Source organism: Haematobia irritans, chromosome 5 (genome assembly GCF_050003625.1).
Source record: "Haematobia irritans isolate KBUSLIRL chromosome 5, ASM5000362v1, whole genome shotgun sequence".
NCBI classification, from domain to species: domain Eukaryota; kingdom Metazoa; phylum Arthropoda; class Insecta; order Diptera; family Muscidae; genus Haematobia; species Haematobia irritans.
Genome location: NC_134401.1, coordinates 66,588,458 through 66,614,629, shown reverse-complemented (window position 1 = coordinate 66,614,629; position 26,172 = coordinate 66,588,458). Strand labels below are relative to the sequence as shown.

At 33.9% G+C, this 26,172-nt stretch overlaps 1 protein-coding gene and 1 long non-coding RNA gene across 2 annotated transcripts in view; one reads left to right on the top strand and one right to left on the bottom strand.

Moving 5' to 3' along the window:
* The window catches only part of sli (slit guidance ligand), a 183,202-nt gene extending 178,748 nt beyond the window's left edge, over positions 1–4,454 (top strand). The window contains 2 exon segments of the mRNA XM_075313673.1: positions 279–421; positions 484–4,454. Coding sequence (XP_075169788.1) covers positions 279–421; positions 484–2,628 — 2,288 coding nt within the window. The 3' untranslated portion in view covers positions 2,629–4,454.
* A 20,480-nt stretch (positions 4,455–24,934) lies between these two features.
* LOC142241369 (uncharacterized) lies at positions 24,935–25,956 on the bottom strand. The gene is made up of 3 exons (XR_012723601.1): positions 25,639–25,956; positions 25,470–25,575; positions 24,935–25,404 (listed from the first exon to the last, which is right to left on the bottom strand). It is a non-coding gene; the product is annotated as an uncharacterized LOC142241369 (long non-coding RNA).
* Between the last annotated feature and the right edge of the window lie 216 nt (positions 25,957–26,172).

Genomic DNA, 26,172 nt, shown 5'->3' with positions numbered 1-26,172 from the left:
AAAAGAACACAATTTATGGCACCCATCTATTTACATATCTCATCTCGTTGGCATATATCTATTAAAACCCTGTCTGCCTAGATATTAAAGGTCACCAGCTGCATGCAAATAAATTAACACAAATTGTCTTCTACATACATTTAGAAATTGGTGATGAAGTTACAAGGATCAACCATATCATAGTTCATGTCGAATTCTATTTATAATCAACAACTTGTTTTACACAAATGGGGAACGGCATATTTTTATTTTGGCTTTATTACTATTTTGTATTTCAGTTGCATCAACTTGTCGAAAGGAACAAGTACGGGAATACTATACAGAAAATGACTGCCGATCGAGACAGCCCTTGAAATACGCCAAATGTGTTGGTGGTTGTGGAAATCAATGCTGTGCGGCGAAAATCGTGCGAAGGCGCAAGGTATGAAGAAGAAAATAAACATTCGTTACCTATTTCAATGCATTTAAAAATTCTAATTACAGGTACGGATGATATGCAGCAACAATAGAAAATATATTAAAAACTTAGATATCGTAAGAAAATGCGGGTGCACTAAGAAGTGCTACTGACTGAAAGATGCGACTACCCAATTATACAACAGCAGCTTAGTTACAAATTTAGAACACACAAATGTCACCATTTTAAATAGTAGTAATAATTATTATAGAAGTATAAATAGTTATCATAGTAATAGTAATAATACGTTAGACGATAATATTAGGGTAACAGAGAAACTATTCAATCAATATATTGAAAGAATTGGGGAGACATCACATAAAAAGGAGGACGAAAACAATAAAGCTTTTAATAACACAAAAAGTCAAGGAGAGGACACGAAAACGGACGGTGATTACATGAGCGAATATGAGACTGAAGACTTGACCGATGACAGCGAACAAATGCAATTAAATCCTAGTACTGACTTTTACGATGATGAGGACGACGACGATATCGACGAAGATGTCAACGATGATGCAGATGACAGCGACGAGCCCGAATTATTGCCCGAGGCTAAGGGTCTGGTTCAGTCATCCGCTACTACCGACGCTGAAGAAGAAGAGGACATGGGTTATGACGAGGACGACGAGCGTATTGCCATTGCCGTAGAACGGCCGAAAGAAGTACGATCGCGTACTAGCGCAGACCAGGATCAAGGATTTATTAATGAAGAAGGTAGCGGAAGTTTCGGCAGATCATCAAAAAACTCATATAAAGAGATACAAAATGATAGATTTAGATTTGACTACGTAAATAAATACAGACGAAAACACCAAAAACCGCAAAGCGGTCATTTAAACGAGGGTGAATCGGAAGTTGATTTGCGAGAAAGCAGCGGTAATTTTGCTAACGATGATGAAGATAATGATGACGACAGCGATGACGATGAAGATAGCGATGGGTTCTTCAATTCGAAGCGGAAGTCTACTAGTCGTTATTTCCGAAAAAATACTAATGACGCCATTAAAATAATCTCTACACCACTAGGAAAAGTTGGTATAGTTTATCAACAAACGCCAGTTAATGGTGAAGAAAAACCACAAGACAATTCAGAAAAAAAATCTACCGCTTTTACCGATTTTGACGCCCTATCGCCGGACCCAGAGAGCAGTCATCGTTTGGCGTCTTCTCATCCGAAAATTACACCGGTCTTAACACCCGATGGCAAGGTTGCCCTGCTTTATCGTGGAGATTCCGAAAACTCAAAATATGAGCCCATAAGAAATCTAACAACCCACAAGTTCAACAAAAATGCCGATTCCAATACAGAAAAAAAGTTAAATGCTAATGCAGATACCAGCAGTGGTGAATATGATGACTCCGAACAAAACTCAGATACGGATGATGATGACGATGATATTAGATTCAACTCTTCTCACGATCACATACCTAAAAATCCAACGGCTAGCAAAGCCACAACGAATGAAGAGCAAGCCGCCATACTCCCAGCACCAGAAACTGCACCCACGACAGGATCTTTTATAATAAGACCAACCGATTCTGTTTTGCCAATGATAAATAGACCTTTGTCCGAAGTACTTGGCATTAAGAAAAATCAATTTAAGCAATTCCGCGTTAAAGATACCTCCACAACTACAACCGAGCAATCTTCTCGTCCAATAAATGGATTCCACGTGGAAAATTCTGATACAACAACTTTACATTTCTTGACAAAAGTCAACTTAGCGGACTACCCAACGTCGGCGCGTTCTCGAAACTTTGACTTTGACTTCAGTCGGGACAATACTATGCTTGATGAACGCACCCGCCACAGAGACCAGCAAGCTAAATCAGTACTCAATACAAATCTTCAAAATTCAAACAATGACAATAACCAGGCTTCTGAAATTGCAAATGAAGAAATTTTATCTAAAACCGAAGTTGTTAATTTGGCAATCATACCACACTTTGATGAAGAGCTTGAGAGATTACAAAGATTGCGCGAGTACGAAGAACGTCGCCATCATCGCCAACGGCATCGACAAAAACAAAACGATGAAGATCTATCGGGCATACACTGCATCATGCAGGCCATGATGGGTATTGCGGCGATATCTACCGTATTCGGTATGCTCGGTACGTTCTTTAAGCAACGCATACTTGACCAGTTGCGCCTCATGCACTGGTAGTACAACAAGGGTATTCGATTGTTTCTCATTTCGCAATTGAATACCCCATCATACTTGTTCTTGTTGCCACTGTCGTTGTTATCCTTCGTTAAAACACTGCTCTAAGAAAGCTCACATACATTCACTCCCAACTGTTCACTATGTGTCTCAATTCCTGTCTAACAAAATATTTTCGTATTCATATATCTCTCTGTTCGCAAGACCAACATTCATATAATCATGTTATATTATAAGTCACTACCACATACATACATACACATGTACATCGAATCGAATATACTGGATAAGAAGTGCATAAAAGCATATTGTTTTGTGACTAACATACCATAAACATAAAATTAAACACATACATACATACGTATATACTATATTAACTACTACTAAAATAAATAAATTATCTAACACTTACTACATACATATATACAAACTAACTAAATACAACATCACTCATATAAGCCATACTAATGTGCCAGCTACCCAGGCAGAACATACACTCAATCACTCGAGCTCACTGACACGTAGCACAGCCATTAACGACAACGAAATCTAATACAATTCTTTTTCAATCTTCCTTCCAAGTGTCAATTCTATGCGCACTATTTTCACTTATACATTTCACTCATTCATTAAAAACAACATAACATAGTACGCAAATTTTGAATCCTTTACCCAATTATTGATAACAGTGACAATTTGACACAAACGGACGAACACAATCCAACACACGAAGTTCCATCATCACCATGCTTACGCGAACAACTCTACATTAATTAACTATGGGAAATCCGTTACCGATTTCATTCTTATATATGTGTTGCAACATCTAAAAATCAATTCCATCCGTTTTGTAAATTAGCAATCCTCAAAACCGACAACAAACACTGCAATATTGACAAACTCCTACAGACATATGACTGACAGATCCCTCTCGATCCCCTCAGAGAATTCGGCATAGTTGACGACTCTCTCGCACATTGCCGAAGCAAACGTGAAAATATTTATTTGTATTTTTTAATGTATACAAACTAATTGTAAGTAATTTACTATTATAAACGAATTTTTCAACAAATCGTTGCAAAAGAACCCTAGATTAATAAACGAAATTAAGAAGCAAATAACAAAGCTCAATGGTGAAACTAAGAAGTTTTAAGAAATCAATTAAACAAGAACTAACATCTAAGCTGGGTAGTCGCATGTAAAAATAACAATTTAACAAATAATAAGAATAAAAAACAAAACGAAAGTGAATTTTCCATTATTGCGTATTTATTAAACATAGTATTAAGTAACTCTAAATAATTACTCTATATATACAAATACACCTTTGTAGTTCAATAAGTTAGACTAACAAACAAACAAACGAAACAAACCATTCACTTCCTTTTAGTTTTTGAATTATACAAAAATACGCATATACAATATCGTGAAACATCAACAAAAGCGGAGACGACGGAGATCATGTAAGGTGTCAAGTAAAACTAACTGAGAGAATTTCAACGTATTTTTCAAATACCTCTAGATTGGGTTTCCGCTTTGTCCCGTACCCTCTGATTTATGTACAATAGAATAAAATCTTTGCCAGAGAGTATATAACAAAAGGAATATTTGCTAAACAAAAAATATTAACTCATATATACAATATATACACAACATGTCCAATTATTCTATTTGTTTTTTTATTTTTTCCCAAATTATAATCTATTGTATGTATCTATGACTAACTCTATATTCTTATGTCTATATATCAAAACAAAAAACAAACGAAATTATTAATCGAATGTGTCGAAATAAAACTTCGTCAAAAATAAATAATATAAATTCATTTACATGTACGAGTTTCGCTTTGCACCTATCCAACCCAACCCAATGCAGCAATAAAAGTAAATCGTATCGTCAGGTATAGGATTTAATTTTTATATTCCAAACTATTGTTATGGTAAGTCTATTACACACAAAGAAAATTTCATTAATATTAAGCCAACGACAGGTTTTCATTTATACAACGAAAAGTTTTCATTAAGCCAATGCAAATTTTCGGTAATAGTACGAAACGTTTCATTGTTTAAGGTGAGCATTAAGTTCGAGTTTAGCCGCTAATTTTCACTAAAGTGAAAACTAAATCAGTAAAAAAAGTCGTAAAATTATACAGATTTCATTATAACTTGATGGGGAATATCCCAAAGCAAATTTTCACAAAGTTTGTATTCCTTGAAATGGAGTATTAAAGAAAAGTAATCGTGAAAAAATTACGATTTTAGCGCCTAAACTCGAACTTAATACCCACCTTTAACAGAAAATTCATCGCAATAATGAAAAATTTCGTTCTATTAATGAATATTTTTCGTTGACTCAATTTTAATGACACATTTCGTTGATATAACGAACCTTTTTCTATCAGTGTAGATACACTCAAAAAAATATTATTTATATCAGCAAAAAAATTGTGCTAAAACAGCAGTTTTTTTTTTTGCTGAAAAGGGGAAAGCATACCAGCGTGATAAGGTCCCTTGGGACCCACAATAAAAAAAGGATGGCAGAGCGATTATCCTTTAGATATTTTTCGATTATTTAGATATTTACTTGTAAATATAGACTTTTCTTTAATTTTTAATTGGATACAGATATTGTATTCTAGAGGCCCTGATGTTTGTCGCAGGTGTGGTACCTATAAGTATACCTATGTTATAGGTACCAATCAACAATATATTGGTTTGGTAGTTGAATGTTCTGAACAGACTGGATTTTTGAAGGAAACACAGTACGATTTTTTTAGTGGCGTTCGTTTTGTTCGCAGTATTATTGGCATATAGGTTGCTTAAAACTTGGTCCAAATTGGTCTGGAACACGTATGGAAATATAAAAACTCAGATCGACCACGATTTCTACACGCTCACAAAAAATCGCTTCTGTAACATATACTCCCAAACATATTTTGCTTCAAGCATATATATTTTTGGGCATTGCCCAAATATTTATATGTTTGATCTCTTCCAATATATAATATGTTTGAAAGCATATTGGTCTAAACAATATATGTTTGGGTAGTCTAAGTTCCAAACATTTTGTATTTTTGCATCCAAATTCAATAATGTTGTCTTCCAAAAAACAATATGTTATTATGTGACCATATAATATGTTTGGAAGCATTTTGCACCCAAAAATATTATATGCTTAAAAAAATTCTCCCAAACAATATTGTGCTCAAAATTTTATTTATTTATTTATATATTTACAATCATAATGAATTATGAAAATAAACAGGTAATATAGGTGCTAACAACATAGGTTTTCGACCTGAATGCTCAAAATTTTGTTTCTGCCCAATTGTATATTCCCCGACATCTTTCTCACTTCCACGAAATTTTTTAGTTCTTAGCATCTTTTTCTGTAATACAAACATTGTAGAAGAAATTATTCAATTTTATGATTTTTTTTATTTTAATTTTACCTTTTGCCGGACGGGGATTCGAACAGCGGACCACACAGTTTGTAAGGATCAAAGAAGTAGCTGATCAATTGCCCAAGGAAAAATAAAATGTTAATTTTGTAATAACAAGCAACAACCACCAACTTAATTCAATATCGCTCCCTGTTAAATAGCGCTCCAAGCTACTAAACACATATATGTTTATAGGCTATTTCTAAATTAATATATGTTTGCATCCAAGCATATTATATTTACAAACATTTTATGTCCCAAACATAATATGTTCTAACATATTAACATATATGTCCCAAACATGTTATGCTAGTTTATGAACATTATATGCTTGCACTCAAAAATATTGTGTTTAAAAATTTGTGTTCCAAACATATAATGTTTATAGCCAAACATATGAAAAACAGTCTTTTTCATCCGTGTATGAAATTCAAATAACTTTTTTGCACTTGTAATTTCACTATTATGGATATATCCACGGAAGACAAAATTATGTACTACACACACAAAAAAATTTTGATTTCAATCACGAAAATCGCGGATTCAATCATTTTTTAATTGAAATGTCTTCAATCACGAAAATGATACTATCAATCGCCCATTTTGATTGAAAACCAACACGATTTTCAATTAAAAATTTAATTGACTTTTGTCACGGGATCAATTAATTGTGTGATTGAATCAATTAAAATTTTAATTAATTTCGCGACAAAAATCAATCAACTATTTGATTAATTGAATTAAATAATTAATTGAAATTGGCTATACATTTCACTCAAAAAATGTATATATTATTTGAAATAAAAGAAAATATGTGTTTCTATAAAACAATTCAGTATTTTATTATTTTTTGAATAATGCAATAGACAAATAAATTTGGTTCTTGTCATTTGTGTGTTTTGTTCTAACATAACTTACACATACAATTACTATCAATAACAACTATCACCAATCTGGTTGGTTCAACACAAAAAAATAATAGTGAAGGTTCAGTGATTAAAACTAGAAGTGCCCATATGTAATAGATACTTTTAGTTAAATGTGGTATCACAATGGACTGAATAGTCTAAGTGAGCCTGAAACTTAATCGGGCTGCCGCTTTAACCTAACCTAACCTACCAATAACAACTATAGGGTGCAAAAATAAACTATATAAATCATTATCTTCCTTATCATAATAGCCATAATGCCTACACCCTCAAAAAAAATCGATTCTGTAACATATACTGCCAAACATATTTTGCTTCAAGCATATAAATTTTTGGGTATTGCCCAAACATTTATATGTTTGATTTCTTCCAATATATAATATGTTTGAAAGCATATTGGTCTAAACAATATAATATGTTTGGGTAGTCTAAGTTCCAAACATTTTGTATTTTTCCATCCAAATTCAATAATGTTGTCTTCCAAAAAACTATATGTTCTTATGTGAACATATAATATGTTTGGAAACATTTTGAACCCAAAAATATTATATGCTTAGAAGAATTTTCTCCCAAAGAAGATTGTGCTCAAATTTTTTTTTCTGCCTAATTGTATATTCCCTCACATTTTTCTCACTTCCACGAGTTTTTAGCAATACAAACATTTTTGAAGAAATTATTATATTTTATAATTTTTTTTAATTTTACCTTTTGCCGGACGTCATCAAGAGATAATTATCGTTATAAGTTATATTTATATAGCATAGCTTGCGGCGCCCACGAGCCGATGCAAACATAACATTGTTTAACAACATAACATTATTAAACATACATTTGTTGGCAGCGTGGAGCAGCGGTTGGTCGTCCGCCTAGCGTGACAGGGGACCTGGGTTCGATCCCTGCTTCGACCAACACCATTTTTTTTTTAAATATATTTTTTAACATATATTCCAGATACGTTAGGAAGTTCCCGAAAAGGTGTTCAGCATTACATACTATTATATTAAATTATATTAAATTTTTACTACGAAATTGTAAAGTGTGTCTTATAAAAGACTTAAAGTCAGAAAGTCAGCTTGATATAAACGGAATGGACTGAGTTCAATTCAAATATTATTTTTTGTATTGCAACAATAAAAATTGTGTAAAAAATAAAGGTTTTTGTATACAAGTTTACAATTTTTGAAGAAATTCAAAAACACTTACAAAAGAAGAACGTGAAGTCGATTATATATAACTATTTTTCCATCGAATCCTAAGTTTAACGATAACCATTCAAAAGCACATATTTAAATTCTAAACAGTAATTTTAAAACTGCACATAAATTTATTTTGGTGTGAACAATTGTTTGCTAGCATGTAACACCATTAATTTAGAAATACAAATTTTTATTAACGAATAATTTTGTACTTAATTTAATTCTTAAGGCCGGTATAAATTGGCATTATCACGTTAAAATGGCCATGTTTACCCTTTTACTTTTCTTTAATAATTTCTTTTAAAGAAAATAAACTTATTCAATTGTTTTTGGATCTTTCCCCACAATGTTATAATACAATTTACCGGAAAAAGTTGTAATGTTATTCTGGTTTTGCCGCTAAAATGAGAAATAATTTTAGCGGCAAAACTCGAACTCAATGCCCACTTGTATTTTCGAAAAAATCCGTCAACTCCTCTTGGACTACTCATTAATAAAGAGGAACTAATCTTTGTTTTTATAGATCTTCAAAGGTCAATACTTTCAATGAAGTCGTGTTGTCGTTATAATTAAGTGATTTGACTTAAAAATGGGTATCATAACATGAAAGAACAAATTTTGGACTAAGGTCAACTTGACTTTAATAATTCAGAAAAATTCTTTAAAATTAATGAAACTGTCTTTAAATTTGTTGCATTTTTGCATCTTGACTACAAGGCAAAAATCATAAAAAAATAGGATATGTTTTTCAATACTTTATTTTAAAGACATTTTTTTACTTGAAACATAACATAATTTCTACTGGAAGTCTTGTTTTTAACGGACATTTTATAGCATATGAAAAAAAGCTGAAAAAGCGAAAAATTGAAATGTGCTTCCTAGAGTCAAGTACACAAAACCCCATTTAAAAGAGAATTGTGTCTTAAAAGCATCCATACTTGTATTCTCCGCTTCTTTGGTTCGGAATCAATATCAAAATTGTTAAAGTGGAGACACAATCTTTGGAACCGGACATGCTTTTTGTTCAGTGTATAGTGCCCTTTCGTTAGTTTTTATGAAGATCCCTTTAATTACCTTTGTTTGAATATTTTGACTTACTCGTCCTACGTTCCGATTTGTTTTGACGAAACAAAAAAATTGTGCCCGTAATGCGAAAATGATAAACAAAACTCATGCTCTTTTTTCAAATATATTTTATCTTGGTTCCGAATGAATTTTCTCTCCGAATACTCATTTTAATATTTTACTTAAGCATATAAAATTTTTGGCGAAGTCTTATATCACAACATATATATTTTTACTCATAATATGTAAATTTATACTTGTTTATATTCACACATAGTATTTTTCCTATATTTAATGAAATTTTCTTTGTGTATATATATTTGTAATGCGCCAATTGGTTACTTTCATTATTTTACTTCCAGCATACAATTTGTCTCTCTTTGTTAACACATATATGTTTATGGGCTATTTCTAAATTAATATATGTTTGCATCCAAGCATATTATATTTACAAACATTTTATGTCCCAAACATAATATGTTCTAACATATTAACATATATGTCCCAAACATATTATGCTAGTTTATGAACATTATATGATTGCACTCAAAAATATTGTGTTTAAAAATTTGAGTTCCAAACATATAATGTTTATACCCAAACATATGAAAAACAGTCTTTTTCGTCCGTGTAATATGTAGATGCGCTTAGATTTCCAATAAATCAGCAGCCTGTAAGCTAAATTATTTTTTCTTTGATTGCAAACATATTCTTATATATTTGATAAAATTATGGAGTTGATGGGATTGATTGGTCAATTTCACGAAATAAAATTGGTCACTAAAAGAAATGAATAAAAAATATATTATTTTAGTCCGTTTAATGTAAACAGGCTTCAGTGGAAAACGGTATTCACATTTCACAATTTCTTACCTTCAATAAACATAGATTGTTTTCCATTTTTACAATATCACAAAACGCAAACACAAGTAATTTCAAATGCGTTCTGTCATATATTTTTTCAAACCTTTACCACGTGGCCTTTTGTTGTTGCACACTTTATTTCAACCCTTTGCTATGATTTGTTATTGCGTTCAAAATATTCATGCACACATTTTGAAGTCAGCAAACAGAATGTCGCCAATCATGGTTTTCAATTTACGCGAAAAACAAAAACCCAACCGTTCGTTACGAGTTACTTCCGCAGACTGATCTCTTCATCACACATTGTTGAATAAATACCAGGGCTGCCAATTTTGCCGATTTATCGGCATTTTGACGATTTTTTACTTAAAAAATAGCAAATGCCGATCTTCCGATTTTTTGGTGGTTGTTGCTTGTTATTACAAAATTAACATTTTATTATACCCTTCACCACTACTGTGGTACAGGGTATAATAAGTTTGTGCATTTGTATGTAACGCCAAGAAGGAAAAGTCTGAGACCCATCGTTTAGTATACCGATCGTCTTAGAATTAAATTCTGAGTCGATTTAGCGATGTCCGTCTGTCTGTCTGTCTGTCTGTCTGTCCGTCCGTCTGTCTGTCTGTTGATGTATTTTTGTGTGCAAAGTACAGCTCGCAGTTTTAGTCCGATTGTCCTAAAATTTGGTATAGGGTCCTGTTTCGGCTCAAAGACGATCCCTATTGATTTTGGTTCAGATTTAGATATAGCTGCCATATATATTTTTCACCGATCTGGTCATAATTGGCGTGTATATCAACCGATCTTCCTCAAATTCCGTACATCCGAATATTTTATGAGTCTCGAAAAACTTGAAAAATATCAGGCAAATTGGTTCAGATTTAGATATAGCTCCCATATATAGCTTTCGCCCGATTTACACTCATTTGCCCACAGAGGCCAATTTTTTGCTCCGATTTAGTTGAAATTTTGCACAGAGAGTAGAATTAGCATTGTAGCTATGCGTGTCAAATTTGGTTGAAATCGGTTCAGATTTAGATATAGCTCCCATATAAATGTTTTTCTGTTTTCGACAAAAATGGTCAAAATATCAACAATTTCCTTGTAAAGTCGCCACTGCTTAGTCGAAAAGTTGTAAAAATGACTCTAATTTTCCTAAACTTCTAATACATATATACACGCAGAGAAGAAACATGATTGTCACAATCATATTCGAAGAGCAAAATAATATGATAGGAGCTATTTTTGCGGCGACCATGTAACATTTTAACCTGCAACCATGTTGGCTCAGTGAACATGGTTCTAAGAAAAATGTAATTGTCCTCATCTAAAATGTTATTATATTGATAAAAAGAATTTTGTTTGAATGAAAAGACAATGGTCACGATTTAAAATGTTATGGTATTCATTAAAAATGTTTTTCTTCTAGTTAAAAGAACATGATCACAACCTAAAATGTTTTGATCTTTATGAAAAAACTTTTTTCATCGTCGAAAAAAGTACGCCACTTGAGAAAAGAAAACACAAAATTAACTTTATTTGTTTGTTTTTATTTATTTATAAACTAATTCATTGTTTATTTGTATTTATAATGCCGTTCAAGCAAACATCATATATTTTTACACACTCTATTTTATTTCAATTTCAACAATAAGTAATTATTCCATATTTACATCGTGCGCATCAAATGTACAAACGCAGACATCATGTAACTGCAAATAAAAATAAATGATACCATATAGCAAAATGCAGAACAAAAAACAGGTACATTTTTTCAATTACACTTTCCTTTTTTGTGTTCACATAAAACCACGTGCCACTTCTGAATAAATAAATTAACACAAAACACAGTAAATCCGTATTCTCCGTCCATTCCAAGAAACAATCAACACACGACTGACGCGCAAAATGAAAATCGTGTGTACCTGCTCAATGTTTTTATAAAATTCTGTTCGCTGCAAACAAGTTAAAAAATTAAATGGTCACGAAAAAAATGTAAATGGTCTTTATGGCCATGTAATGGTTCTAGACATGTCTATACTTAACCTATAAAAATACTTTTTTCCCTGTAAAAAAGTAAAAAAAAATTGAATGGTCAGGTACATGATTTTCCCGACCATTTAATGGTCTCAAATTCTATCATTTAAATGATAGAACATGTTTGCGGTATTTGAGAACCGTTCAAATGCTTATTGCCACCATAAATTTTTCTCCGCTCGAAAACTATTTTTACAAAGACAAAATACATGGTTTTCGCGGCAATTACATGCTCTAGCTAAGCATTAAATGGATGCGGCAACCATGTCCAAACATGGTTTTTCTGTGCGTGTATCGAGCGATAAATCATAAATAAACTTTTGCAAAGTTTCCTTAAAATTGCTTCAGATTTAAATGTTTCCCATATTTTTTTACTAACATTGTGTTCCGCCCTAGTGCATTAGCCGACTTAAATTTTGAGTCTATAGATTTTGCAGAAGTCTATCTAATTCGGTCCAGATCGATTGATATTTAAATGTATGTATTTGGGACAAACCTTTATATATAGCCCCCAACACATTTGACGGATGTGATATGGTATAGAAAATTTAGATCTACAAAGTGGTGCAGGGTATAATATAGTCGGCCCCGCCCGACTTTAGACTTTCCTTACTTGTTTTTCCTTGGGCAATTGATCAGCTACTTCTTTGATCCTTACAAACTGTGTGGTCCGCTGTTCGAATCCCCGTCCGGCAAAAGGTAAAATTAAAATAAAAAAAAAATCATAAAATTGAATAATTTCTTCTACAATGTTTGTATTACAGAAAAAGGTGCTAAGAACTAAAAAATCTCGTGGAAGTGAGAAAGATGTGGGGGAATATACAATTAGGCAGAAACAAAATTTTGGGCATTCAGGTCGAAAACCTATGTTGTTAGCACCTATATTACCTGTTTATTTTCATAATTCATTATGATTGTAAATATATAAATAAATAAATAAAATTTTGAGCACAATATTGTTTGGGAGAATTTTTTTTAAGCATATAATATTTTTGGGTGCAAAATGCTTCCAAACATATTATATGTTCACATAATAACATATTTTTTTTTGGAAGACAACATTATTGAATTTGGATGCAAAAATACAAAATGTTTGGAACTTAGACTACCCAAACATATATTGTTTAGACCAATATGCTTTCAAACATAATATATATTGGAAGAGATCAAACATATAAATGTTTGGGCAATACCCAAAAATGTATATGCTTGAAGTAAAATATGTTTGGGAGTATATGTTACAGAAGCGATTTTTTGTGAGGGTGTACACGGACGAAAAAGACTGTTTTTCATATGTTTGGGTGTAAAAATTATATGTTTGGAACTCAAATTTCTAAACACAATATTTTTAAGTGCAAGCATATAATGTTCATAAATTAGCATAACATGTTTGGGACATATATGTTAATATGTTAGAACATATTATGTTTGGGACATAAAATGTTTGTAAATATAATATGCTTGGATGCAAACATATATTAATTTAGAAATAGGCTATAAACATGTATGTGTTTAGAAAGAGAGACATAAAGTGTATGCTGGAAGTAAAGTAATGAAAGTAACCAATTGGCGCCTTAAAAATATATATACACAAAGAAAATTTCATTAAAGAATGGAAAAATACTATGTGTGAATATAAACAAGTATAAATTTACAATTTCGCCAAAAATTGTATATGCTTAAGTAAAAATATTAAAATGCGTATTCGGAGAGAAAATTCATTCGGAACCAAGAGAAAAGCCTTTGAAAAAAAGAGCATGAATTTTGTTTATGTTTATCATTTTCGCATTACGGGCACAATTTTTTTGTTTCGTCAAAACGAATCGGAACGTAGGACGAGTAAGTCAAAATATTCAAACAAAGGTAATTAAAGGGATCTTCATAAAAACTAACGAAAGGACACTATACACTGAAAAAAGCATGTCCGGTTCCAAAGATTGTGTCTCTACTTTAACAATTTTGGTATTGATTCCGAGCCAATGAAGCGGATAATTCAAGTAAGGATACTTTTTAGGCACAATTCTCTTTTAAATGTGGGTTTTGTGTATTTGACTCTATGAAGCAAATTTTAATTTTTCGCCTTTTCAGCTTTAAAAACAAGACTTCCAATTATATGAATTTATGCTATGTTTCAAGTAAAAAACGTCTTTAAAATAAAGTGTTGAAAAACATGTCCTATTTTTTAACGATTTTTGCTTTGTAGTCAAGATGCAAAAATGCAACAAATTTAAAGACAATTTCATTAATTTTAAAGAATTTTTCTGAATTATTAAAGTCAAGTTGACCTTATTCCAAAAATTTTTTCTTTTATGTTATGATACCCAAGTCACTTAATTATAAGGACAACACGACTCCATTGAAAAGTTTATGGACTTTTGAACATAGAAAAAAACTTTATATTAGAGAAATGCGTCTTCTAAGCTAAGCAAAATGTGTATTCTTATTTTAAGGACATGAAATCTTTGGCCTCACGACAATATTTTTTTCAGTGTACTCTTTTTAGAGTTGTGACAGTAAAATGAAAACATTGGGAACCAGTGAAAAATTAAACAGTAAGATCTATAAAAACAAAGTTTAGTTCCTCCTTATTAATAAGTAGTCCAAGAGGAGTTGACGGATACTTTCGAAAATAAAGGCGGATATTGAGTTCGAGTTTTGCCACTAAAATTATTTCTCATTTTAGCGGAAAAACTCGAATCGGTAAAACCAGAATAACATTATATTTTTTTTCTGCAAATTGTATTATAACTTGGTGGAGAATGATGCAAAGCAACAATTGAATAAGTTTATTTTCTTTAAAATAAATTATTAAAGAGAGCAATATATATATATATATATATATATATATATATATATATATATATATATATATATATATATATATATATATATATATATATATATATATATATATATATATATATATATATATATATATATATATATATATATATATATATATATATATATATATATATATATATATAACGGCATATGGAGGCATGCCGTTAAGACCTTAGTGGAGGAGTCACTGAAAACAAAGACGAAACTCATTATGGGATGCGATGCGAATGCGCATCACAGTATATGGGGAAGTAGTGATACTAATGCAAGGGGAGAGTCGCTAATAGAGTTTATTTTGCGTACTAATCTGGTAGTTTGCAACAAGGGAGATGTCCCAACCTTTGTCACTAAAAACAGGCAAGAGGTTTTGGACATCACCTTGGCCTCGCAAGAACTGAATGAAATGATATCTGAGTGGCAGGTTTTAAGTGAACACAGCTTCTCAGATCATCGCTACATCAGTTTCAAATTTGATGTTCATATCACCAAGATCATATTTCCGCCAAATGTTAGGAAAGCTGACTGGAATAGGTATAGGGAATCGTTCAATATGATGATACCGGAGATAACAGAGACAAATATGAGAAATGTGCAAGATATCGAACACGCAGTGGAGCGGATTACTAAGGCCTTCAACATCTCACTGAAAGCTGCATGCCCTAGAGGAAAGCCAAGGGGGAAACATAGACCACCATGGTGGTCTACGGAATTAAGTAATATGAGGAAATCCTGCAGGAAGCTCTTTAACAAGGCAAAGTCCACCAGAGCCCCTGAGGACTGGGACGCTTACAAGAAGAATCTGAGAGGATACAAGCGAGAACTGAGAAAGGCTCAGCATAACTCTTGGAATGCTTATTGCAGCAGTATTGAGAATACGTCCGAGGCTTCCAGACTACGGAAGGTTCTAGCATCCACCAACTCCGCTCCAGGTTTCATTAAAACATCGGAGGGCAATTGGACAACGTCCAGTGAGGAGACGCTGGAGGTACTATTGGACACACATTTTCCTGGAAATCAGACGGTTGAACCATGTACTGGCGGTGCCACAGTTGCTCAGCGGTCGTTTCCTGTCGAGGAAATTGTATCGGAAACTAGAATAAGATGGGCGCTAAATAGCTTTGGACCATTCAAATCCCCTGGACCTGATGGAATTACTCCGGCGGAGTTACAAGCTGTAACTGACAAAATTATCCCCTGGTTGTCGGTGATATATAAAGGATGTATCAACTTATCATATATCCCAGGAAAGTGGAGGGAAACAAAAGTCGTTTTCATACCTAAAGCAGGAAAAGCCTCTCACTCGAGGGCGAAGGATTTCCGACCAATCAGCTTATCCTCATTCCTACTTAAGACTCTGGAGAGGATGATAGATATTTATCTTAGAACTAGCATCGATTCAAGTTTGTTCTCGAAACGACAGCATGCATACTCGAAGGGCAGGTCTACTGAGACCGCACTACATGAACTAGTTAGCTTTATTGAAAGCTCACTATCTGTCAAAGAATACACAATCGTGGCGTTTCTAGACATCGAAGGGGCGTTCAATAATGTCCATCCGAGCTCGATATTAAATGGACTGACAACTCTGAATGTTGATCCATGTATACTCAGGCTGTTAGACGAACTGCTAATGAAGAGACGTATTTCAGCCACACTAGGACAAGCAAACATACAAAAGTATGTGAACAGAGGCACTCCCCAAGGAGGAGTTCTATCACCTCTTCTTTGGAATGTTGCTATAAATAGCCTTCTGGTTACTCTAGAAAAAGAAAGGATAAAAGTGGTGGCATACGCAGATGATGTAGCTCTGGCAGTCAGGGGAAAATTCCCATCCACAATCAGAGATATTATTCAGAGGGCCCTCCGGATGACTGAACAATGGGCGAAAGACAATGGTCTTGGGGTAAATCCTGCAAAGACAGAATTAGTCATGTACTGCAAAGATCGCAAAACTCCCACGGTTAGGCCTATTTCCTTAGGGGGTATTGAAATTCCCTTTGGTGATTGTGCAAAATACCTTGGCGTTATTTTGGACAGGAAGCTGAACTTTAAGCTTAATATTGAAGAAAGGGCGAGGAAGGCAACTGTAGCTTTGTACTCGTGCAAAAAGGCAATAGGAAAAAAGTGGGGACTAAAACCAAAAATTGTGCATTGGCTATACACGGCAGTGGTTAGACCTATAATGCTATATGGTGTTGTAGTCTGGTGGCCGGCACTTCAGAAACCGACTGGTTTAGATAAAGTTCAGCGTATGGCGTGTTTGTGTATTTCAGGCGCATTCAGCAAGACAGGAACAAATTCCCTTAATGTCATGCTGCATCTATTGCCTTTAGACATTTTGGCCAAACAGTCAGCTGCAACAACGGCTGTGCGGTTGCGCGAACTATCGCTGTGGTCGGAAAAAGGTTACGGTCACAGTTCTGTCCTCAAAATAATGCCAGATGTACCTAACGTAGTGGATTACACTTTGGCGAGTCCACTTTTCGACAAAAAGTTTGAGACTCTAATCCCCAACAGTGAGGCGTGGTGCACACAGACCCCGGGGAATAAAGAATATATAGATTTCTACACTGATGGCTCCAAATTGGATGGACAAGTGGGGTTCGGAGTATATTCTAATGATCTGGAACTTCAAATAGCGAAAAGATTACCTAATCACTGTAGTGTTTTTCAGGCTGAAATATTAGCAATAAGAGAGGTGGCGAATTGGCTGAGAAGTAATGTTCCACAAAATGTGGGCATTAATATATACTCAGACAGTCAACCTGCAATAAAATCCTTGGACTCTGTGTTCCTCAACTCGAAAACGGCCATCGATTGCCGCAAATCTCTCTATGAGATGGCTGAGCAGTACAATATTCACCTAATATGGGTGCCTGGCCATAGGAACATACCGGGGAACTGCGAAGCGGATGAGTTGGCAAGGCTAGGGACTACCTTACATATTCCAGGGGAACTAGAATTTGTTGGTATGCCCCTAGCTACCTGCAAGCTCATGCTGCGTGAGAAGGCTGTTATGATGGCAAATGTTCGATGGGAGAATTGCAAGGGTTGTAACGACACCAAGCAAATATGGCCCCATTTCAACTTAAACCGCACACTAGATATGCTAATGTTCTCGAGACGTCAGATATCACTCCTGATATCTGCTATAACGGGTCGCTGCCTGATAGGAGATTTTGCAAAAACTATTGACGCGAAGTATAATGACTATTGTATGAGCTGTCATGATGCGGAGGAAAAAGAATCAATTAAACACCTCTTGTGTGAGTGTCCTGCATTTTGTGTAAAGCGCAAGCAACTTTTAGGAGCATATAGCTTCGGATTACTGGCGGATCTGGAAAACGTCAACTTAAGCAGTCTGCTAATGTTTTTGGAACAATCTGGTTGGTTCAACAAAGAAAAATAATCAAGAAGGTTCAGCGGTTAAAACTAGAAGTGCCCATATGTAATAGGTACTTTTAGTTAATGTGGTATCACAATGGACTGAATAGTCTAAGTGAGCCTGAATCTTAATCGGGCTGCCACTTTAACCTAACCTAACCATTACAGAAAAAGGTGCTAAGAACTAAACAAAACTCGTGGAAGTGGGAAAAATGTGAGGGAATATACAATTAGGCAGAAAAACATTTTTGAGCACAATCTTCTTTGGGAGAAAATTCTTCTAAGCATATAATATTTTTGGGTTCAAAATGTTTCCAAACATTTATATGTTCACATAATAACATATAGTTTTTTGGAAGACAACATTATTGAATTTGGATGGAAAAATACATAATGTTTGGAACTTAGACTACCCAAACATATTATATTGTTTAGGCCAATATGCTTTCAAACATATTATATATTGGAATAAATCATATATATATATATATATATATATATATATATATATATATATATATATATATATATATATATATATATATATATATATATATATATATATATATATATATATATATATATATATATATATATATATATAAAGGGTGATTCTTTTGAGGTTAGGATTTTCATGCATTAGTATTTGACAGATCACGTGGGATTTCAGACATGGTGTCAAAGAGAAAGATGCTCAGTATGCTTTGACATTTCATCATGAATAGACTTACTAACGAGCCACAACGTCGAATTTTCAGTGAATGGGCCCTAGAAAAGTTGGCAGAAAATCCGCTTTTTTATCGACAAATTTTGTTCAGCGATGAGGCTCATTTCTGGTTGAATGGCTACGTAAATAAGCAAAATTGCCGCATTTGGAGTGAAGAGCAACCAGAAGCCGTTCAAGAACTGCCCATGCATCCCGAAAAATGCACTGTTTGGTGTGGTTTGTACGCTGGTGGAATCATTGGACCGTATTTTTTCAAAGATGCTGTTGGACGCAACGTTACGGTGAATGGCGATCGCTATCGTTCGATGCTAACAAACTTTTTGTTGCCAAAAATGGAAGAACTGAACTTGGTTGACATGTGGTTTCAACAAGATGGCGCTACATGCCACACTGCTCGCGATTCTATGGCCATTTTGAGGGAAAACTTCGGAGAACAATTCATCTCAAGAAATGGACCGGTAAGTTGGCCACCAAGATCATGCGATTTGACGCCTTTAGACTATTTTTTGTGGGGCTACGTCAAGTCTAAAGTCTACAGAAATAAGCCAGCAACTATTCCAGCTTTGGAAGACAACATTTCCGAAGAAATTCGGGCTATTCCGGCCGAAATGCTCGAAAAAGTTGCCCAAAATTGGACTTTCCGAATGTAACTGACAAAATTATCCCCTGGTTGTCGGTGATATATAAAGGATGTATCAACTTATCATATATCCCAGGAAAGTGGAGGGAAACAAAAGTCGTTTTCATACCTAAAGCAGGAAAAGCCTCTCACTCGAGGGCGAAGGATTTCCGACCAATCAGCTTATCCTCATTCCTACTTAAGACTCTGGAGAGGATGATAGATATTTATCTTAGAACTAGCATCGATTCAAGTTTGTTCTCGAAACGACAGCATGCATACTCGAAGGGCAGGTCTACTGAGACCGCACTACATGAACTAGTTAGCTTTATTGAAAGCTCACTATCTGTCAAAGAATACACAATCGTGGCGTTTCTAGACATCGAAGGGGCGTTCAATAATGTCCATCCGAGCTCGATATTAAATGGACTGACAACTCTGAATGTTGATCCATGTATACTCAGGCTGTTAGACGAACTGCTAATGAAGAGACGTATTTCAGCCACACTAGGACAAGCAAACATACAAAAGTATGTGAACAGAGGCACTCCCCAAGGAGGAGTTCTATCACCTCTTCTTTGGAATGTTGCTATAAATAGCCTTCTGGTTACTCTAGAAAAAGAAAGGATAAAAGTGGTGGCATACGCAGATGATGTAGCTCTGGCAGTCAGGGGAAAATTCCCATCCACAATCAGAGATATTATTCAGAGGGCCCTCCGGATGACTGAACAATGGGCGAAAGACAATGGTCTTGGGGTAAATCCTGCAAAGACAGAATTAGTCATGTACTGCAAAGATCGCAAAACTCCCACGGTTAGGCCTATTTCCTTAGGGGGTATTGAAATTCCCTTTGGTGATTGTGCAAAATACCTTGGCGTTATTTTGGACAGGAAGCTGAACTTTAAGCTTAATATTGAAGAAAGGGCGAGGAAGGCAACTGTAGCTTTGTACTCGTGCAAAAAGGCAATAGGAAAAAAGTGGGGACTAAAACCAAAAATTGTGCATTGGCTATACACGGCAGTGGTTAGACCTATAATGCTATATGGTGTTGTAGTCTGGTGGCCGGCACTTCAGAAACCGACTGGTTTAGATAAAGTTCAGCGTATGGCGTGTTTGTGTATTTCAGGCGCATTCAGCAAGACAGGAACAAATTCCCTTAATGTCATGCTGCATCTATTGCCTTTAGACATTTTGGCCAAACAGTCAGCTGCAACAACGGCTGTGCGGTTGCGCGAACTATCGCTGTGGTCGGAAAAAGGTTACGGTCACAGTTCTGTCCTCAAAATAATGCCAGATGTACCTAACGTAGTGGATTACACTTTGGCGAGTCCACTTTTCGACAAAAAGTTTGAGACTCTAATCCCCAACAGTGAGGCGTGGTGCACACAGACCCCGGGGAATAAAGAATATATAGATTTCTACACTGATGGCTCCAAATTGGATGGACAAGTGGGGTTCGGAGTATATTCTAATGATCTGGAACTTCAAATAGCGAAAAGATTACCTAATCACTGTAGTGTTTTTCAGGCTGAAATATTAGCAATAAGAGAGGTGGCGAATTGGCTGAGAAGTAATGTTCCACAAAATGTGGGCATTAATATATACTCAGACAGTCAACCTGCAATAAAATCCTTGGACTCTGTGTTCCTCAACTCGAAAACGGCCATCGATTGCCGCAAATCTCTCTATGAGATGGCTGAGCAGTACAATATTCACCTAATATGGGTGCCTGGCCATAGGAACATACCGGGGAACTGCGAAGCGGATGAGTTGGCAAGGCTAGGGACTACCTTACATATTCCAGGGGAACTAGAATTTGTTGGTATGCCCCTAGCTACCTGCAAGCTCATGCTGCGTGAGAAGGCTGTTATGATGGCAAATGTTCGATGGGAGAATTGCAAGGGTTGTAACGACACCAAGCAAATATGGCCCCATTTCAACTTAAACCGCACACTAGATATGCTAATGTTCTCGAGACGTCAGATATCACTCCTGATATCTGCTATAACGGGTCGCTGCCTGATAGGAGATTTTGCAAAAACTATTGACGCGAAGTATAATGACTATTGTATGAGCTGTCATGATGCGGAGGAAAAAGAATCAATTAAACACCTCTTGTGTGAGTGTCCTGCATTTTGTGTAAAGCGCAAGCAACTTTTAGGAGCATATAGCTTCGGATTACTGGCGGATCTGGAAAACGTCAACTTAAGCAGTCTGCTAATGTTTTTGGAACAATCTGGTTGGTTCAACAAAGAAAAATAATCAAGAAGGTTCAGCGGTTAAAACTAGAAGTGCCCATATGTAATAGGTACTTTTAGTTAATGTGGTATCACAATGGACTGAATAGTCTAAGTGAGCCTGAATCTTAATCGGGCTGCCACTTTAACCTAACCTAACCATTACAGAAAAAGGTGCTAAGAACTAAACAAAACTCGTGGAAGTGGGAAAAATGTGAGGGAATATACAATTAGGCAGAAAAACATTTTTGAGCACAATCTTCTTTGGGAGAAAATTCTTCTAAGCATATAATATTTTTGGGTTCAAAATGTTTCCAAACATTTATATGTTCACATAATAACATATAGTTTTTCGGAAGACAACATTATTGAATTTGGATGGAAAAATACATAATGTTTGGAACTTAGACTACCCAAACATATTATATTGTTTAGGCCAATATGCTTTCAAACATATTATATATTGGAATAAATCATATATATATATATATATATATATATATATATATATATATATATATATATATATATATATATATATATATATATATATATATATATATATATATATATATATATATATATATATATATATATATATATAAATATATATATATATATATATATATATATATATATATATATATATATATAAAGGGTGATTCTTTTGAGGTTAGGATTTTCATGCATTAGTATTTGACAGATCACGTGGGATTTCAGACATGGTGTCAAAGAGAAAGATGCTCAGTATGCTTTGACATTTCATCATGAATAGACTTACTAACGAGCCACAACGTCGAATTTTCAGTGAATGGGCCCTAGAAAAGTTGGCAGAAAATCCGCTTTTTTATCGACAAATTTTGTTCAGCGATGAGGCTCATTTCTGGTTGAATGGCTACGTAAATAAGCAAAATTGCCGCATTTGGAGTGAAGAGCAACCAGAAGCCGTTCAAGAACTGCCCATGCACTGTTTGGTGTGGTTTGTACGCTGGTGGAATCATTGGACCGTATTTTTTCAAAGATGCTGTTGGACGCAACGTTACGGTGAATGGCGATCGCTATCGTTCGATGCTAACAAACTTTTTGTTGCCAAAAATGGAAGAACTGAACTTGGTTGACATGTGGTTTCAACAAGATGGCGCTACATGCCACACTGCTCGCGATTCTATGGCCATTTTGAGGGAAAACTTCGGAGAACAATTCATCTCAAGAAATGGACCGGTAAGTTGGCCACCAAGATCATGCGATTTGACGCCTTTAGACTATTTTTTGTGGGGCTACGTCAAGTCTAAAGTCTACAGAAATAAGCCAGCAACTATTCCAGCTTTGGAAGACAACATTTCCGAAGAAATTCGGGCTATTCCGGCCGAAATGCTCGAAAAAGTTGCCCAAAATTGGACTTTCCGAATGGACCACCTAAGACGCAGCCGCGGTCAACATTTAAATGAAATTATCTTCAAAAAGTAAATGTCATGGACCAATCTAACGTTTCAAATAAAGAACCGATGAGATTTTGCAAATTTTATGCGTTTTTTAAAAAAAAAAGTTATCAAGCTCTTAACAAATCACCCTTTATATACTCGACTTCACGTTCTTCTTTTATAAGAGTTTGTGAATTTCTTCGAAAATTTCAAACTTGTATACAAAAACCTTTTTTTTTGTTACAAAATTTTTATTTTTGCAACAAAAAAATAATATATGGATCCTTGGCATGCAAGGCGGACGTACCAACCACTGCTCCACGTCGCCAACAAATGTATGTTTAACAATGTTATGTTGTTAAACAATGTTATGTTTGCATCGGCTCGTGGGCGCCGCAAGCTATGCTATATAAATATATCTTATAACAATAATTATCTCTTGATGACCATAACAACTACGTAGCCCAGTGGATAGTGTGCTGCTTTACAAACTGTGTGGTCCGCTGTTCAAATCCCCGTCCGGCAAAAGGTAAAATTTAAAAAAATTATAAAATTTAATAATTTCTTCTACAATGTTTGTATTACAGAAAAAGGTGCTAAGAACTAAAAAAAAACTCGTGGAAGTGGGAAAAATGTGAGGGAATATACAATTAGGCAGAAAAACATTTTTGAGCACAATCTTCTTTGGGAGAAAATTCTTCTAAGCATATAACAGGTTTGGGTTCAAAATGTTTCCAAGCATTTATATGTTCACATAATAACATATAGTTTTTTGGAAGACAACATTATTGAATTTGGATGGAAAAATACATAATGTTTGGAACTTAAACTACCCAAACATATTATATTGTTTAGGCCAATGTGCTTTCAAACATATTATATATTGGAATAAATCAAATATGTAAATGTTTGTGCAATACCAAAAAATTTATATTTATAGAAAATTTTGTTAACATTTTGTTTCTACAGAAAAAGTTGTCAAAAGTTTATTTCTATAGAAAAGTTTGCCAAAATTTTATTTCTATAGAAAATTTTGCCAAAATTTTTTTTCTATAGAAAATTTAGTCAGAATTTTATTTCTATAGAAAATTTAGTCAGAATTTTATTTCTATAGAAAATGTTGTCAAAATTTTATTTCTATAGAAACCCAATAAACACAAACGTTTGAAAAATGCTAAATTTCAACAACTTTTCAAACATTTTTTCGAAGGATTAGGGTAATATTTAAGTTGAGAAATTGTTGAGAAAATCGCGTTCTCAACAAAAAACAGACATTACCCTCAACAGTGAAATTCAACACATTAGCAATAATATCTCAAGTGTTATCCTCAAATTGAAATGCATCGCTACTCAATAATTTGTCAAACAATTTTCGATGCGAGTCGTTGCAAATACTTTTCAACCTAAATTTGTATGAATGGTATCCCCACTTCAAATTGAAAGTCAAAGCCAAAATTCTATGAATTTTGTATAATTTATTCATTTTCATCAAAATAAAATATATAATAATACACTACACTACATAATACACTACACTACATAATACACTACAATACCAATTGATAAATAATAATCTTATTAAACATATCAACAAATAAGAACAAAAAAAAACAAACAACAAAACTTTAAATATCTTAAACATTATTAGTAAACACTTTTGCATTGATAATTCGATTTCCTTCCTTTTGGTGTCATAAAACAGCATTAAAATTTATTAACATGCGGGCAATTTGAAATTAGGAACGTACTGGACCGCGTGTTAGAATTGATTTCCAGAAGAAGGAATTCACAAAATATCCATTTTAAACTGATAATAGCATATGAATTAAACTGACGATGTGATGCTCATTTTCATCCAGAAGTTGTTGATTTCAACAATTTGTTGTTTTTAACAATTTTAATTGGTTGCACTTGTAATGTTTCTGGAAACTTTTTCTTGTCGATAAGCCACTCATTTTTCATTGGTCAGCTTCTTAATGTTTGCAAGAATGTAGCATCCAAAGATTTTAGTTTTCTGCAAAGAGATTTAAATTTAGTGACTTCTCTAAAGTGTTGATTTAATTTTTCATATTGACGTACCAATTATTATAAACTATTTGAAGCAGTTCCAGTTAATTGTCCACCATTTTTTCATCGGTCAGCTTTTTAATGTTTTCAAGAACGTAGAATCCATAATTTTAGTTTTCTCAAAGAGATATACATTTAGTGACTTCCTTAAAGTTTTATTTCATTTTTTATTTTCACTTACCTAGTTTTATAAACTATTTGGTTATTTGTCTAAAATATTCCATTTTAATTTCTTGCAATTGACCACGAACTTCGTTGCACAAATAAGTATTGAAAACCACATGGTTTTTTCGTTGCATTTTAGGGTAGTGTTTTGTCAAAGTTTTCTCATATTATCTTCAACACCTTTTCAAAGATTTCGTCAACATTTTGGCAAATTGGAAGTAATTCGCAAACAATTTGAAGATGTATTGAAGATGAGCTATTTCAAGTCAAGTTGAATTTATGTTGAAAATTATATTTACCCTCAAACTGAAAAGTTGTTGCATTTGAAAAACGCTCATCCTGTGTTTATTGGGAAAAGTTGTTCAAATTTTATTTCAATAGAAAATTTCGGCAAAATTTTATTTGTATAGAAAATTTTGTCAAAATTTTATTTGTATAGAAAATTTTGTCAAAATTTTATTTGTATAGAAAATTTTGTCACAATGTTATTTCTGCAGAAAATGTTGTCAAAATTTTATTTCTACAGAAACTTTTGTCAAAATTTTATTTC